Source organism: Triturus cristatus, chromosome 9, assembly GCF_964204655.1.
Source record: "Triturus cristatus chromosome 9, aTriCri1.1, whole genome shotgun sequence".
Lineage (NCBI taxonomy): Eukaryota > Metazoa > Chordata > Amphibia > Caudata > Salamandridae > Triturus > Triturus cristatus.
In genome coordinates, this window is record NC_140592.1 from 1,133,819,990 (window position 1) to 1,133,838,535 (window position 18,546).

General features: G+C 41.3%; 1 protein-coding gene across 2 annotated transcripts in view; it reads right to left on the reverse strand.

Moving 5' to 3' along the window:
* The window catches only part of PTGR2 (prostaglandin reductase 2), a 389,700-nt gene that overhangs the window by 327,711 nt on the left and 43,443 nt on the right, over nucleotides 1-18,546 (reverse strand). The window contains exon 2 of one of the 2 annotated variants that reach the window (XM_085627049.1): nucleotides 9,351-9,418. The exons of the other annotated variant lie outside the window; for it this stretch is intronic. Within the exon in view, the coding sequence (XP_085483175.1) occupies nucleotides 9,351-9,387 (37 nt within the window). The 5' untranslated portion in view covers nucleotides 9,388-9,418. The remainder of the gene's footprint in view (nucleotides 1-9,350; nucleotides 9,419-18,546) is intronic. 2 annotated transcript variants of the gene reach the window in all.

Sequence of the window (18,546 nt, forward strand, 5' to 3'; positions counted from 1 at the left end):
TCTCTCTCTGTCAGTCCATTAATTGAGATACAGAGAATATCATGACAGCTGTATGATTATCTGGATTCTGTATTTTGTACTTTAGGTCTCTATTCTGCGGTTTCTTTGAAGTTGCATCTTCTCATTAAACTGCCATTGTATTCTGCCTCCAATTCCATGTCTCATATGTCTGTTTTCTTCATTTTTGGAGCAAGCGTTCCTAGGCACCCCGGCTCAAATTAAGGTGCCCCTTTTGTCCCTGACTCACTCTCCTGCTCAGTTCTGTGGTGGCTCCCGGGGCTCTGGGGACCGCCCCTAGCTTCCTTGACCCGTAATAGATCTTCCCTCCGACAGCCTCTCTTGCAAGTCCTGTATTGTTGGTTTGTTGCCCCTGCCCCCCTTTCCACTGCCCTCCATAGTCTGTTGTGCTTCCACGGCCCTTCCTGCCTGCTCAGTGTGGTTAAATTGTTGCCTTTGCACCCTCCTACCTGCCTTCAATTTTCAGAGTCCGTGCCCCTGGCCTCTGCCTCTCAACAGTATCCTAATGAACAACTAGATTGCTAACATTCTATATTTATTACAAAAGTGTGGAGCGCCTGACATCATCTTGATGTAATCAAAACTAATACCTAGAGCATTCCTTTAGAAATTACATATATGAGAGGGTCTTATTGGCATCAAAATTATGGTTAGTGCTCTAAAAGACTAAAATAAGGACATATTTTCTGAGTTTTCAAATAGCGACAAAGCACTTTTAAATTATTTGTTATCTTTATGTTTTTTTATCTAGTTGACAACTTGATTAAATGTTGCACTTAGGGGAGAGGATGTGGTGTTACTTCCAGAACTGCAGACTTTGCAACTGGGGAACCAGGTTGAAGTTTCTGCTTCAGCTCGACATTCTGTGATTCTGGTCAAATCACTTAGTCTCCCCATGTCTACAACCAAAATGAATTTGTTCTTGTGTGATGTAACCAATGCTCATGTAAAGCACTCCAATACCTGACAAGTCCGCACTATATAACACTGCAAAAACACAAAATAATAAGTGTTTTGCACACTTCTGTCATTGGGCTATATTTGGGCTATATCTGGGTGATTTTGGGCTACATTTGGGCTCTTTTGTCTCCGGTGGCCATCTTGGGAGATTTATTTGTTATGAAGTTTCCTAATTTCCTCATGTACTGCAGTCTCCTCAGTCGGAAATGCTTTCAGTTTTTTACTTTGATTCCATCATGAAGGTATTCAGATATGTCACACATTTGCCATGAATTCTGAATGTTAGCACTCTAGTTGCTCATTAGATCACTGTAGTAAAACTACTGCTCACCATGGAAGTCTGCTCCTGGTATTAAAAGTGCATGTTTCAGTCTGCATGTCAGAATTTTTTAATGAAATAGAAGAGGATTTGAGAAGTCACTCAAAATGTGCCCTCATTTTCTTTCTTCAGCATTAATCATAATTTCTATGGCAAAATGAACCCCCTCATTGTGTTCCTTTTTAAATTAAATGTTTTAAGTGTTACCAGTTTATTCCAATCAAGATGGCTTCAGGTGTGCCATACTTTTGTCATAATGAAGACAGTAAGTGCTCTAGTTGTTTTTAAGAACATTCTTGGACATTCTGTCATTGGGCTATACTTGGGCTACATCTGGGTGATATTTGGGCTACATTTGGGCTCTTTTGTCTCTGGTGGCCATCTTGGGAGACTTATTTGTTATGAAGTTTCCTAATTTCCTCATTTACTGCAGTCTCCTCAGTAGGAAATACTTTCAGTTTTTTACTTTGATTCCATCAAGAAGGCATTCAAATGTGTCACACATTTGCCATAAAATCAGAATGTTAGCACTCTTTTTGCTCATTAGATCACTGTAGTAAAGCTACTGCTCACCAGGGAAAACTGCTGCTGGTATTGAAAGTGCATGTTTCAGTCTGCATGCCAGGATTTTTTAATGAAATAGAAGAGGATTTGAGAAGTCACTCAAAATGTGCCCTCATTTTCTTTCTTCAGCATTAATCATAATTTCTATGGCAAAATGAACCCCCTCATTGTGTTCCTTTTTAAATTAAATGTTTTAAGTGTTACCAGTTTATTCCAATCAAGATGGCTTCAGGTGTGCCATACTTTTGTCATAATGAAGACAGTAAGTGCTCTAGTTGTTTTTAAGAACATTCTTGGACATTCTGTCATTGGGCTATACTTGGGCTACATCTGGGTGATATTTGGGCTACATTTGGGCTCTTTTGTCTCTGGTGGCCATCTTGGGAGACTTATTTGTTATGAAGTTTCCTAATTTCCTCATTTACTGCAGTCTCCTCAGTAGGAAATACTTTCAGTTTTTTACTTTGATTCCATCAAGAAGGCATTCAAATGTGTCACACATTTGCCATAAAATCAGAATGTTAGCACTCTTTTTGCTCATTAGATCACTGTAGTAAAGCTACTGCTCACCAGGGAAAACTGCTGCTGGTATTGAAAGTGCATGTTTCAGTCTGCATGCCAGGATTTGAGAAGTCACTCAAAATGTGCCCTAATTTTTCTTTATGCAGCACTAATCATACTTTTTATGGAAAAATGAACCACCTCATTTTGTTCCTTTTTAAATTAAATGTTTTAAGAGTTACCACTTTAATCCAAGCAAGATGGCTTCAGGTGTGCCATACATTTATCATAAGTAGGACGGTTAGCGCTCTAGTAGTTCTTTGGAACACTCTGGAAAGCTGCAGTAGAACACAAAGGAATCAACTGACAGTCTCTGCCCTTGTTGGATGTACATGTTTTACTGAGAATGTCAGACTTCATTCTCACATGACTGAGAAAGATAATGTGAATTTACAGAAAATAAGCTCTCAGTTTAGCTTATAGATCACCTTCCAAACCTCTGTGGTAAAAGCATGAGAAAATATTTTTCTCTCAATCATGATATCCCAGCAGAAGGCTTTTTCACATGGTGAAATCACCTTAGAACATACCACAATTCCTAAAATGAGTATGGTACCATCAACAAATGATTTATAATGTAACTAAAGTCTTAAAATCTTCTATTAACTGCAATGCTTTTTAATGAGGTGCTATCATGTATATTGGTCCCAAGATGGCTGCCAACACTTCTTGGATGAAGTGCTGACAGCCAATCAGATCTCAGGATGAGATGTGTGGTTAGGCTCCGCCCACATATATATATTGATTTAAATGCTATTTTCTCAGGAACTACTGAACAGATTTACACCAGACCTACAAAAGGCGCTTCCTTGACCTGAGGACTACCTCTCTGCCAAATTTCAAGTAACTCTGTTCAGCCGTTCGGGCTGTAGCTGTGTCTAAAGGTCCTATGGAAAAATGCATGGGAAAAACGCGTTTTGGGACCCCCCTTTTTTCTCAGCCCCCGCTTGACGAATCCCCCCGAGACTTTCAGGGTAGGAGCGGAGCGTAGCGCCCCACCTATTTTGAAAATTTCGCGAGGATTCATCGACCGGCGCCAAAGTTATTCCAAATAGAATGTTGCGGATTTCCTATGGAAACAGGGTCCTAACTATAACTATCTACTGGCGACCGCCAGTAGATAATATATATATATATATATATATATATATATATATATATATATATATATATATTTAACCAACTTTGCCCTGTAATTGAAGACGCACTCCACGTTGGTTGACAAACAGTCCATTTATTTGCAGGAACTCGGCATTTCACTTCGCGTGTAATCTGCCTGACGCGTTTCAGGACCTCTCGTCCCTTCCTCATAGGCTGTGCTGCGCAGTCTCAGTGCCACAAGCCTCCATTCTCTGCAACAAATTCAAATGTTACCTCTCAGGTGAGTATCATTAGAAATAAAGCATCATGGGGCTTGTAGTGCAACTAGTGCCTTTTATCCTCCGGTGGATACCTTGACTGCAACAGTTTTTTTTCCACAATTTTAGAAACCCTCCAGTGGGCCGCAAAGTGTCATCCGAGTTTCTATTCTGCTCCCAACATGCCGCTATTACCACCCGGCATGATTCCAGGCTCAGCAGCCCCCAGGCATTTTCAGGGGCGGTGCAGTCTTCCGCAGCCGGACCGCCGCGTTTAACATTTAACCAACTTTGCCCTGTAATTGAAGACGCACTCCACGTTGGTTGACAAACAGTCCATTTATTTGCAGGAACTCGGCATTTCACTTCGCGTGTAATCTGCCTGACGCGTTTCAGGACCTCTCGTCCCTTCCTCATAGGCTGTGCTGCGCAGTCTCAGTGCCACAAGCCTCCATTCTCTGCAACAAATTCAAATGTTACCTCTCAGGTGAGTATCATTAGAAATAAAGCATCATGGGGCTTGTAGTGCAACTAGTGCCTTTTATCCTCCGGTGGATACCTTGACTGCAACAGTTTTTTTTCCACAATTTTAGAAACCCTCCAGTGGGCCGCAAAGTGTCATCCGAGTTTCTATTCTGCTCCCAACATGCCGCTATTACCACCCGGCATGATTCCAGGCTCAGCAGCCCCCAGGCATTTTCAGGGGCGGTGCAGTCTTCCGCAGCCGGACCGCCGCGTTTAACATTTAACCAACTTTGCCCTGTAATTGAAGACGCACTCCACGTTGGTTGACAAACAGTCCATTTATTTGCAGGAACTCGGCATTTCACTTCGCGTGTAATCTGCCTGACGCCTGGAATCATGCCGGGTGGTAATAGCGGCATGTTGGGAGCCCCTGAAAATGCCTGGGGGCTGCTGAGCCTGGAATCATGCCGGGTGGTAATAGCGGCATGTTGGGAGCAGAATAGAAACTCGGATGACACTTTGCGGCCCACTGGAGGGTTTCTAAAATTGTGGAAAAAAAACTGTTGCAGTCAAGGTATCCACCGGAGGATAAAAGGCACTAGTTGCACTACAAGCCCCATGATGCTTTATTTCTAATGATACTCACCTGAGAGGTAACATTTGAATTTGTTGCAGAGAATGGAGGCTTGTGGCACTGAGACTGCGCAGCACAGCCTATGAGGAAGGGACGAGAGGTCCTGAAACGCGTCAGGCAGATTACACGCGAAGTGAAATGCCGAGTTCCTGCAAATAAATGGACTGTTTGTCAACCAACGTGGAGTGCGTCTTCAATTACAGGGCAAAGTTGGTTAAATGTTAAACGCGGCGGTCCGGCTGCGGAAGACTGCACCGCCCCTGAAAATGCCTGGGGGCTGCTGAGCCTGGAATCATGCCGGGTGGTAATAGCGGCATGTTGGGAGCAGAATAGAAACTCGGATGACACTTTGCGGCCCACTGGAGGGTTTCTAAAATTGTGGAAAAAAAACTGTTGCAGTCAAGGTATCCACCGGAGGATAAAAGGCACTAGTTGCACTACAAGCCCCATGATGCTTTATTTCTAATGATACTCACCTGAGAGGTAACATTTGAATTTGTTGCAGAGAATGGAGGCTTGTGGCACTGAGACTGCGCAGCACAGCCTATGAGGAAGGGACGAGAGGTCCTGAAACGCGTCAGGCAGATTACACGCGAAGTGAAATGCTGAGTTCCTGCAAATAAATGGACTGTTTGTCAACCAACGTGGAGTGCGTCTTCAATTACAGGGCAAAGTTGGTTAAATATATATATATATATATATATATATTATCTACTGGCGGTCGCCAGTAGATAGTTATAGTTAGGACCGTGTTTCCATAGGAAATCCGCAACATTCTATTTTGAATAACTTTGGCGCCGATTGACGAATCCTCGCGAAATTTTCAAAATAGGTGGGGCGCTCCGCTCCGCTCCTTCCCTGAAAGTCTCGGGGGGATTTGTCAAGCGGGGGCTGAGAAAAAGGGGGGGTCCCAAAATGCGTTTTCCCCATGCATTTTTCCATAGGACCTTTAGTCCAAGCTGCAGCCCGAACGGCTGAACAGAATTACTTGAAATTTGGCAGAGAGGTAGTCCTCAGGTCAGGGATGTGCCTTTTGCAGGTCTGGTGTAAATCTGTTCAGTATTTCCTGAGAAAATAGCATTTAAATCAATATATATATCTATAGGCGCGCACCGTGCGCGTACGGTAATCCTTACCGTACGCGCACGCTGACGTGCGCGAGCGCGATTCTGATTGGTTGTTAGATCTTAGTAAACATTCGAATCGGTCGAAACCAGGAAGTGTCGGCCGCCATTTTGTCTCTTGCAATCTGAGGGGGTGAATAACAAAGGTGGATAACGTGAAAAGGGGGCAGGCTGGACAGTTCCTGACCCCCTAGCCTTGGTCAGGGGGTCCCAGAAGGACCCCCAAGGGCAAAAATGTATTTTCATTTTTTTACGAAAAATCGCAGAGTGCGCGTAGCGTACGCGCACGGTAGAAACGGAAAAATTCCGTGAACTACGTAACGTGGGCGCGCGGTGCGTGAAGCGCACCGTGCGCGCACGTTGAAAAACCTTAAAAAAAAATAAAATAAATAAATACATAACTTAGCATTTAAAAAACCGTACAAATTCACTGAAAAAACCATAGGTTTCACACACGTTATAGTTAGGAATTAGCATTTAAAAAACCTTGCAAATTCACTTAAAAAACCATAGGTTTCACACATGTTATAGTTAGCTGGGCATTTCACTCGTGAAAAACCATTGAAATTCCCACGTTATAGTTAGTGCAGGCAATTATAACTCACGCGACCGCAATCCTCTGTTGATGCTAATACTGTATTTAGACACTTATTTACCCATGTCTTCTTCCATTAATTTTTAGCTATACATATATTACAAATATTTTTTTTTCAGAAAGACACATATGTCATCAGTGATGTAATATCTGACGTCATCAGCAGAGGATTGCGGTTGCGTGAGTTATAGTTGCCTGCACTAACTATAACGTGGGAATTTCAATGGTTTTTCACGAGTGAAATGCCCAGCTAACTATAACATGTGTGAAACCTATGGTTTTTTAAGTGAATTTGCAAGGTTTTTTAAATGCTAATTCCTAACTATAACGTGTGTGAAACCTATGTTTTTTTCAGTGAATATATATATATATATATACATACACACATATACACAAATATATTGAGATAGATAGATGAAGTTACATGGGTAAACCATCTTGTATACCAGTGGTTTCAAAGCTCATATTTTTAATTATTCAGGCATAATTTATTTGCAGGTTATTAAGCATCCCTAAACAAATGAAAACATTAAATGGATTATTAACACACTATTTCATCTTTCTTTCAATTGTGGTAGAAAAGAAACTTTCACAATGATAGTGCTGCTCTAAGAGTATTAATCTGCACATTTGAAAAGCTCACCCTTGAAGGCACATCCTTGATGCAAACATCTACCAATGAGTCATTCCCAGTATGTGAAAATAAACATTGTAAATGCAAAGCACAGTTAGCAAAAACTTACACAGTCCACATTTCACTTTATTTTCTTTTATGTAGGTCATGTTAAAGCTACTCTGTGTTCTTCAACAAATGTTTTTAGTTTCCTTACAATGCCCTTTGCATTTACAATTTGTCCTAAAACAATACAAATCGTTGCATAGAGCACATTTTAAATATCAGTACATTATACAGAATAAACACACACCTTTCTCAAAATACTGACAGGCATATCTGCAGGCTCAGGCAAAGACCGAACAGCTGACTCTCAAATGCTACAAATCGTTATAACGAGTACTAAATCCAAATAGTAAATCATATAATATACAAAACTACATAAAGAGTTATGTGTGTAATATGGTCCTATATGCAGATGTGGAGAGTGAGTGATATGCTATTAATTACCATTTTTTGAGTGTGGTGAGGGGATATAACTCAAAGAGGCAAAGACTTGAGTGAGTCATGATGCCACCCTCTCAAGAAGAGTAAAAAAATAGCATATTAAACTGTGTGCGTCTGAATATATGGTTTATGTCACACCATTTTTCAAGTGTGTTTGTTTTAACAAAAGGTATTTAACCAAAACCAGGATGCAAGGCTTTAAATGTGTGTGGGGATGTAAAATCATATCTCAATTACAAGAGAAGTAGTGGCCATTAGGGGGTCTTGTTGTTCCCTGTGTAAATAAATTGTTACATTCAGTCTAGGAGGTGTTTTTCTATTGTAATGTTTCTGTATCGGGGTAAAAATGTGTATTTGAACTGTAGTAATAAATGTGTATATGTGTGCACACGGCTGCTCTAAATAAAGGGTTATTAATCACGCTTATTGAGTGCAAAGGTCACAATATCAAGACTAATTTTACGATGACGTTACAAATTAAAACAACTCTGCTAATAGACACCAAGCGTTTTCAGGGCGAGTGAGCCAGTCCAGTTAAGAAATAAAAGAATTAAAGGACATTTTCCAACTCCATTTCGGGTAGGAATTAAATCATGTGCCAAATGTTTCTCTCTCATTTAATCTAGTCTTTACAGCTCACTCCCCACCTTATCACGTTGCCTGGCCCTCCTAATCTACCACACCTTCATCGATCCTCGATTTTCTTCCTCTTTTCCTTACTGCTTTAATCTGCCTCATTTTCTCCCACTATGGACTTTCTATGTGGCACCTCTGCTCGCTATTTGCCATTCTTCGTTGTTCACCTGTTTGTTTGCACCCCTTCACGCCATCCTTCACTTGTCTCTCTCATCATTTGCCAGGCCTCTCTACTCTTATGGCCTGCCATCTCTTCTGTTCTCTCACCTTAGCTCCTCTATTTCTACCTAAAGACGGCAGCACGGCCAAGACCTCATATTGCTGCTGTGATCACAGTTCTTTTGCCAAAGTGCCCATGCATAATTTGTAGGGCCTATGCAGAAGAACAGAGAATCGGGTCATCCATACCAGACAGGGGCATGAGAGAGATGGGGCTTTGAGGTCATGCATTCTAATTCCACAGTGAGGGCTTTCCCTTTTTGCTCCCTTGAAATGTGCAATTAGGGAAGAGGCACAAGGGTTCCTGTGATCTGACAGAAGCCTTACCCAAACTGCTGCACATTCGTCTTCTAGCTAGAGAAGGTCCTTTATAAATACAGTACAAGCAACCTGGAGCCTGATTTAGAGTTTGGTGGACCGGTACTCTGTCACAAACCTGAAGGATGTCCTTGCCGCCTTATTACAAGTGCCACAGCATATAACACACTTGTAGGAAGGCGGCCTTGGAGTAAACCACCAGCCAAACTTCTAATCAGGCCCTTAAACTGATCTGCATCCGAACATCTAGCATGGTCAAATATTCAAGTAGCATTTACTCTCGTCGAACCTCTACAGAACATTATCCGTTTTGTAAAAACAAATGTTCAGCTATTTCACACTGCCTCTATTCCCTCTTTCATTTTTAATGTCGTGTCATTGTTGCTGATCTTTAACTGTGTAACGGATCACCCTGAACCAGGCAACCACTGCACTTGATAAATAACAGGTAATACACACCAGGCCGGGATTGGAGAACAACTCCTTGAACAATCATCTTCTCGTCAGTTGTTGTCACGATTCCTCTTCTGTAGAATGTAGAAAAGCCAGAATCGGTTAAGGATTAGATTGTTTAGACAGTTTCAATATCATTTATTTGCAAAAAAGCAAAATACTGAAGAACTAGAGCAGTGGTTCTTAACCTTTTTACTTCTTTGGACCTCTACGTATTCATTAGTGGTACTCGGAGACCTCAAGCATTTCCCATAATTTGAATCACTAAAGGATACACAAATAATACCGAAACAAGTATTTCATCAAACAAGTACACGAATGATGAAATATTTAATTTAATTCACAAGCAAATAAAAAAAGAATTAAAAATGTTAATAGGACGTTTGGAGCTTTTCTATATTCAATTGAGGCCAATCGTCGTCCATACAATATTCTGTTTGATGCACTTGCACTGGTCCTACGAACCTATCCGAGGATACTAATTTAATTTTTAGCCTCCAGTTTCAAATTCCTTCAAACTTGCAGAACGTCTCAAATTTTTCAATTTTGCTTCTTTATTTATAAACACTTTATTGATTAGTTAATAATATTTAATTTTCTAAGCAGTTGTGGATCCCCTCAGTAGGCTTCGCGGACCCCAAGGGGTCCCCATACCACAGGTTAAGTACCACTGAACAAGAACACATACATTTAATTCGCTGATTGTTTTTCATGGTACTCTTTGCTAAGGCCTCCAGCAGGACACCAGGAACAGGCAGGAGCTTAAAAGAAGAGGACTATTCATGACAGAAGGAAAATAAGTGAGTTTCCATTTGACCTTCAGAGAGCTTAGCAAGAACTGCAGCATCACATTCATGGTGTTGATTCAGGAACTAATAGCTGATCTCGCCAAAGCCATACACCTGCACACTGTGCGGCCACTACTTAATAACGCATGATCAATCACAAAATAACCAACCTCTACAAATTTGCTTTGAAAACCTGACAGTTCTGTTCAAGCGATAAGGGCAGTCTTGAAATCATGAACAACATTCCCAGTATTAGCACCTCATTCTCGTCTGTGCCATTGTGCTCATGAGGCTTCAGATTAAGTCAAGAGGCACATATGACCTAGTCTTGGACTGCTGGCTCCACCTACCATAGTTATTAGTCACCACACACTTGTGGAAAAAATTATCAGAGCCCGCTGACACCATGTTTAAATTTCTCTTTTAAATATTTTATTTGAGAGTGCGTACCGTCAAATACATATTACTAAATGGGTACATAAATACAAATAGTAAAACATATAATTATTATACCCTCATACAGTTCAAAAACAGACAAAGTAATAAACAGTGACATACAGTACAAATTAGATTGGTATATTGAATATTGACACCGCCAATATATCATTCGTTTGTAGTCAATTTTGCTGCCCTCCATGTAGCCACTGGGGCCCAGAGTCGCTTGCCCAAATCCCTTAACTTTGCTCCCTTTAAATCATATAGTGCCTCCTCAATATTATGTATACCCAGCATTCTGCACAACCACATTTGAAAAGTTGGGGCTTCTGTATCCTTCCAGGCTGCGCTGATTAGAATCCTAAGAACTGATGCAGAGATAAAGACTAAAGCTTCAGCCTCGATACTTATGTTTAGTTTCACATCACAGCCGATTATTAACAGGGTCGGGGATAGAGTAATTTTAACATCGAGTAGCCTCTCTAAGAAACGTGTTATTTCAATTTTGATTAATTTCAATTTTTCACAGCCATAGAACATATGTATAAGATCTGCCGAACCTTTTCCACATCTGGGGCAGTTACTGTCCGTCGCTTTCCCCCACGAAAATAGTTTTTCGGGCGTGTAATATAAATTAAATAGGGTTTTATAATGTTGGGCTCTGAGATTCGTAGAGCGTAAGAATCTCTTGTCCATAGCTAGCGCCTTATCAATATCTATTTCTGGATCTCCGAATTTTTTAGCCCATGCAGCTTCAATTTTGTTGATATCATCTGTTATTGCATCATTAAATATTTTATATATATCTCTAATTCTGCGACCCCCTGATTTCAAGTACTCAATTAATTCAAATTTCCCTAGCAAAGTGATACATGGCCTAATTGATTTAATTTTATTTACAATCTGCATGTATTTAAACTCTTGAAAGCCTCGTAGTGAATAATGTTGTGTAAGTTCTTCAAGTGTTCTACACTTGTCGCCAATCATTATTTGGCCCAGCTCTACTATGCCATAACTCTCCCAGTGACGCCACGTTCCATCCCTACTAAAATTTGGAAAGAGTGTTGAATTCCAAAGTGGCGTGCGATAATGGAGGGTAGGTATATCTAGAGCTTTTTTAACAGTTTTCCAGATATACCATACATCCTCTAACGTCTTATATCCAGTTGCCTTGAAATAACTCCTCTGAGTTTGCCTTAATAGAAGCCCTACGGCTTCACCGCCTACCAATAGATGAAAAATTGATGGTATTTCCGTTTGTCTGAGGGTTGGGCCACCCGGATGAAATAGAATAGCCATGTCTGTAAGGAGACATGCAAGATGGTAGCTCTTAATATCTGGCAGACCCAACCCACCTCTGTCTTGTGGTAGTGACATATATCTATTTGACAGCCTTATTTTACCATATTGCCATAAAAATTTCAGGAAGATGGCCTCAATCCTCCTAATAATTTTATCATCAATTTTAAATGGGATTGATCTTAATTTGTAGAGCACTTTAGGAAACATTGTCATTTTTATAACGTTAGCCCTCCCTATCAGTGACAGCTGTAATGAGTCCATTCGTTTTAAGTCTGTTTCCATAGATTTCAGAAGAGGGGTGTAATTGTCGTTGATTATTTCACCTGGTTCTGCGTTTATTGTTATTCCCAGGTAAACTACCGATGCTACATATCTTCCATCCACCTTGGCTATTTTTTTTTAACATAATACCTGAGTTTTGTCAACATTTAGTCGATAGCCAGACACATCCCCAAACTGAGTGGTGATGTTAACTACCTCCCTCATTGCTAGCTCTGGATCTTTTGTGATGACTGCTAAATCATCCGCATAAGCGAGAATTTTAGTTTGAAACCCATTTGATGTTACTGGTTTGATAATCACGCTGTTCATTAATTGGGTTATTAAAGGATCTATATAAAGCGCGAACAAAATTGGAGAACAAGGGCAGCCCTGTCTAGTACCCCTTGTTATATTGATCCTATCTGATCTTTCCCCCATTAATTGAATTCTAGCCGTTGGTGATGAATACATAGCACGAATAGCTTGACAGATTCTGGGGCCAAATCCCCTTGCTTCCATAACCTTCCATAGAAAACTCCATCTAACGCGATCAAATGCCTTCTCTGCATCAAGGAGGATCATTGCGACCCTCTCCCCCCTAGCGGCACCAATATCGAACAATGTAATAGCTCTCCTAATGTGGTTTGTAGTTCCTCTTCCTGGGATGAATCCATGCTGCCAGGGGGAGACCAGGGACGCAATAACCCTCCCGATGCGAGCGGCCATAATTTTGGCATATAACTTGTTATCGCTGTTTATCAGTGATATTGGCCTATAAGAGCCCGGGTTGGTCTTTGATTTCCCTTTTTTGTGAAAGATAGCTATATTGGTTTCTTGCCAGGACTCTGGTATTATTCCGGTATTCATGACACCATTGAATAAATCTAAGAGCAATGGTGTTATTTCCTCCCTTAAGCTTTTATATACCTCCATCGGTATGGCGTCCGGGCCCGCCGCTTTTCCACTTGCGAGATCTTGCAGAGCTTCGGATATTTCCGTCACTGAGATGTCTTGTTCCAAAGAAGTGATCTGGCCTAAATTTAGCTTACTGCCCATGTCTAACCAGCTTATATTCGTGTGCCCTCCTACCGCTTCCTCCTGATATAGTTCTTGATAGAATTTCCTAAACCCCTCCAGAATTTCGCCAGGTTTGTTGTATGTTTGGCCCTGATATTCAATTTGTGACACAATGTTTTTACTTGCGACCTGCCTGATTCGCAGAGCAAGAGCTCTACCTGCTTGCTCACCGGTTTCATAAAGACGCGATCTCTGTGCCTGATAGTATGCTGCCGCCTTTCTTGCTAATTGTTTCTGGATCTCGGCTTTTATGGAATTTACTTTATGTAGGCTCTCGGCAGATTGATCACCTGTACTTATATCTTGTCTATGTTGTGTCTCTGCCTCGCTTAATTTTCCCATCCATGCTTCCCTTTCACTATTAGCCTTTTTCCATACGTTGGTGGTGTAACTTATGGTCTCTCCTCTTATTCCTGCCTTAAAGCTATCCCAAACCACTCCCCGTGAGGCACTATACCTATTAGCGTCGAAAAAGGAAAGAGTCCATTTTTTCAAGCGAGTAATGTAGTCGACATCCGTTAACAGTTTTTTATCGAATGTCCAGGGTCTGGGGACCTTGACTGATCTATTAATAATCATATTTAGAACTAGGGGGTTATGATCTGACATGATTTTGGGAAGCTTATTTATTTGAGCACTCTTAAGTAAGGTGTTCGATATCATAAAGTAATCTAATTTCGAGTATTTATTATAAGGATGTGAATAATATGTGTACCCTGGATCTCCGGTTGATAGGTTTGCCCACACGTCATATAAGCCATGTGACTGCATCATAGACATAATTGCTCTAAACACCCTTGGCTTACTGCCAATGTATGTACTACCATCCATGAAATTCGCAGAAATGTTGAAGTCTCCACATAGTACTATATTGGTGTGCCAATCAATTAATTCATTTTCAATGTGGCTAAAAACTTGTGGCTCATCTGTGTTGGATCCATATACTGTGCAAATAGTGAAGCCTAAGTTCATTTCGCATATTGCCCATCTTCCTAGTGAATCCGCCTTACACCTTTTGGCCCCTCCCAACCCCACTTTACCAATTATGGCCACGCCTCTTATCATAGAAGTCTGAGATGTACATGACAGCAATTCATAGCCTTTAAAATTCAACCAGTGTTTTTTGCTCCACGGTAGGTGGGTCTCTTGTAAACATATTAAATCTAAGTTTATCATATTTAGATACTGCTCAAGCTTCCCCCTCTTTTTCCAATTATTTAATCCTCCTATGTTAAGAGATCCAATACTAAGTCTAGACATTATCAATTTTTATACGCTTCCATAACAGCAGCCTGACCGGGTACCTGAATTCATAGTAAAAACCCAATATTTGTTTCAAATTTCCTCCTTCATGCAAAGTCCCTTTAACAGTACGAACTCTCTTCATTTTATTATTTTCTCCCCCCAGATCCACCGTCCAACCCCCTTTCCCCCCCTCCCTTCCCCACCCTCTTACCACCCCCCCTCCTACCACCCTTCGAGGCATCCTGGGTTTAGACTCACCCAGCTGTTGATGGCCGTGTGATCCACACGCCTGAGCCTACTACCTGGCCTGCTACTATGTAGTCATGCTTATTATCAGCCTTACTTCAAACAGTAGTAATTGATAGTTTGTCAGCACTAGAAGGCTCCTTCTGTTCAGTTGCCATTTTTTTGCTTCATACTTTCTTCAACCTCCTTGAGATAGACCTCCGCCTGTATCTCACTTGTGAAACTCCTTGTTGTGCCTTTATATATTATTTTTAGTCGTGCCGGATTTTGCAGATAGACTGTTGCTCCAAGTTTTTCAAAGGGGGCAAACAGCTGTCTCATTCGCCATCGTCTTTCAACTGTTGCGTGTGCAAAATCTGGTCTTGCAAAAAACTTAAAGCCCCTGTATTCTCTTTGAGCAGTTGGCCTAGCCAGATCATATAAAGTGTCACGCACCACAAAGTTTCCAAAGTTTACCAGGAGAGCTCTCGGGTATTTGAGTGATTTCTCTGACCGTTTTGGTGTTGACAGTGGAAAGCGATGTGCTCGGCATACTTCTTTATCCATTTCCCAGGAGTTAAGTTCCGGGAAAGAGGATTTCAACAAATTAATCATAAAGTTTCTAGGATCGCTACCTTCCGAGCCCTCGGGAATCCCAAGAAATCGAAGATTGTTCCTTCTTGTTCTATTTTCTTGATCTTCAAGCTTTATCATTAGGTCTTTAATTATGCCCTCGTGCTCTTTGGCTTGCAGTTGCAGTCTGCCGACGTCTGATTCCAAGTTTTCTGCTCGATCTTCTACCGAACACATTCTATTAGAGATTTCCTGACATGTATTACCAATTTTATTGATAGCGCCTTCCAATTTTTGAATAGCGACATGGTTTCTTTGACTATCTTTCTTTACATCCTGATGAAAATTTTTAATTGATTCAAGAACTTCACTCAACGTAGGTTCTCTATGCTTCAGCTGCTCATCTTCGTCCGGATTGTCAAAAGAGATATTCTTATTTCTTTCAGATTCTAGATTTGTTTTGCGATGAGGACTTTTGCGTGACAGTTTGGTTCTCACTGTATTTTGTTCTGGATTACTCCCAGGGTCAGTTGTTTCATCCTGAGCTATATTTTGATGTCTTTTGAGTTTGCTTCTTTTTCTCCCCGATTTTTTTGTTAATATGTAATCGCAGAGTAGAGTATTTTTAAATCCGATTTCTGTTGGTAAGAGCGTTTTTTTATCCAGCTCCTCCTGTCCAGGATTCTTGCCATGATCCGACTCTTCGCTGGATTTGCTGGATTCACTATATTCGCTGGATATTGAAATTCCTGTCTCATAAATCTCCGATTCAGAACCATCGGAAACTGCTGCCGAGGTATATTCCTTTGTGGGTTGATTTATATTCACCTGTTCTGCTGTGGTGCTGCCTTCCACTTTCATTTTCCGCATATTTCTCTGTTCTAGATGTTCTAGACGGTCTGCCGGAACTAAGACCTCTTCTGCAGCAGTCTTGGTCCTACTTTGTAGTCCTTGTTGGTCCATTGTGATTGACACAGTTTCATTATGAAGGCCATTATAGGGGCCGGTTTGCTGTCTTTCTTTGTTTGCGGGGCTAAATATATTTGAAATTCTGGGTTGGGACCCTGTTGAGTGCCCAGTTATGTTAGCCACAGCTTTTAATTTTTTGATCGTCTGTAGTCTTTTAGCCTTTTTCTCCAATAGATCAAGATTCTCCATACTTGTCAATTCTTTTTCCTTTTCCTTTACGATCTCTTTTGTTCTCTGATTTTCCTTAGCTTTCTTTTTTTGTTTCTCAGCTTCCTTATACCGTTTCTGTTCAGTCGGACCAGTCTCGGTGTTTCTCTCTTTTCCATCAGACTTAGTATCCTTTATCTTGCCGTCATCGTTGTATTCGTCGTTTTTTTCCATTGCTTTGTAACCCCTAGTTTCGGGTCGTCTTTGTGTTCCTTTTATCTTCTGAGATCCTTGTGGATTGGGGACCTCTTTATTATTCCATCTGTCCTGTCCCTCTGGATCCTCTTTATTCTCTTCTCTTTGGTAATTTCCTTGTATTTCGAGTTTCTCTTGATTGGCCTCGCCTTGTATCTGGGTCTGGGCCTTTACATTAGCTTTAACAGTTGTATCGATTGGATCAATTGTATCGGTTGTATCGGTTGTATTAGTTGCATTAGTTGCATTAGTTATAGCATTGGTTGTGACGTTCCTTATCCCAGGCTGAATTTGAGTTTGTGTTTGTATTTGTGTTTGTGTTTCATCCTGCGGAACGGAGTCACTGGTTATATCATTGTTTTTCTCTTTATCATTTACCACACTTTTCTCCATTTTTGTGTTCAGAACTTGTATAACAATATCCGTTATATTTTCAAGCAGCACGACGTTGCCTCTGGCCCCTCTGGCCCCAGGACCTCCTCCTTTAAATCTTGATGCTGTTTTAAATAGTCTTGGGAGTCCAGCATATACCCCTTTCACCCATAGATATTTAGCAGCAAATCCTGTGTTTTCCCCCAGCTGTAGATCAAAATAGACCATCTGAGAGTTTAGGCCAATCAGTAGAAGCCCATGCATCAGCTCCTTATATTCCTTTTACTCACTTTTATGCTTTTCCCACTTTTCCTTACTGTCCCTAGCCTCCCCTTTTTTTTTCTTTTCGGTCCTACCCGGTTGTACTGGATTAGATGGATTAGGTGGGTCGTTTTCTTTAACGATATCACAGCCTCACGTGATCACCCCCTGCCTATAAATCCGTCTGCTGCCGTGTCTGCTGATGACGGGTAATAGCAGCCAATAGCAGCCAATAGTTCCAGCAACCGGCAATCAGCGGTCGGCGGTACGCGGAGCAGAGCACAGAGCACAAAGCACATCAATTACCTAAGAAGCGAAGAAGCGAAGCGAAGCAGCCGAGCAGCAGGGCGGCAAGATGAAACCGTGAATAAGTCGTGAAAGCGGGAGATTTCAGTCGTCCTGGCGTTGCTTCGCATCACACTTCTTCGCGCCTCACCTCGCCTTCCATAGGTGATCCACGCCCACCCTGCGAACTCTACCAGTGCAACGAAGTAGTGAGTACGGGATCCAAGGGGGTCGTGAATAGTTTATAAGAGATAATGAATAGACAATAGGTAAATTATGGAGGTGAACTCTGCACTTGGCCCGTGAGGCCCGTATAGCCGTGTGATCGCGCTTTTTATTTCCCCCTTAAGTAGCGGGCCTCGTCTTCTTTTTTTTCGATAAGACTGTTGCACACAATTCCTACAGTTCAGGAGTGCAAACAGTGCAAACAGAACAAGCACAAGTGCGCAGTTGACAAAACACGGTGAGACGCATACGGCAGGGTACAGCGGTACAGCTGAACAGGGTATCTGCTTACATTTTCTCACTCTTCACCTCACTCTTCACCTCTTACTGCGCCGTAGTCATCAAGTCATCGGGTCATACACTGGCAGTCAAATTTCTAAACAATTATGATGTCTACTTTTTCTACACTGGCCGCCTCAATGCAGAGGAAGGTTTTGCCGCTTTTCTGTTCTGTACCCCAGTTCCTGGAACTACAGACCAAACTAAAAAAGACAAATCTCTCCTGAGATGAAAAAGTGTAATAAGTCAGTCAGTCAGCATGCGCATCCTCAGCAATTGTGCACACCGAATTTCTGAACTATGCGTTTTCCATCCGGTGAAATAATGCAATTTGTTTTTCAATTTAAAGATTATAGTATCTTCTATCTAAACCTCAGGACAACCTTCCACCTGAAAATGATACATTTCCTCCCCAATATTTGCTAGTTTTAATAATGGTACACATGAAGTAGTTTGGATTCTCCTCCAAGTAAAGTGGGCTCAAGTAATTCTGTAGGCGACCC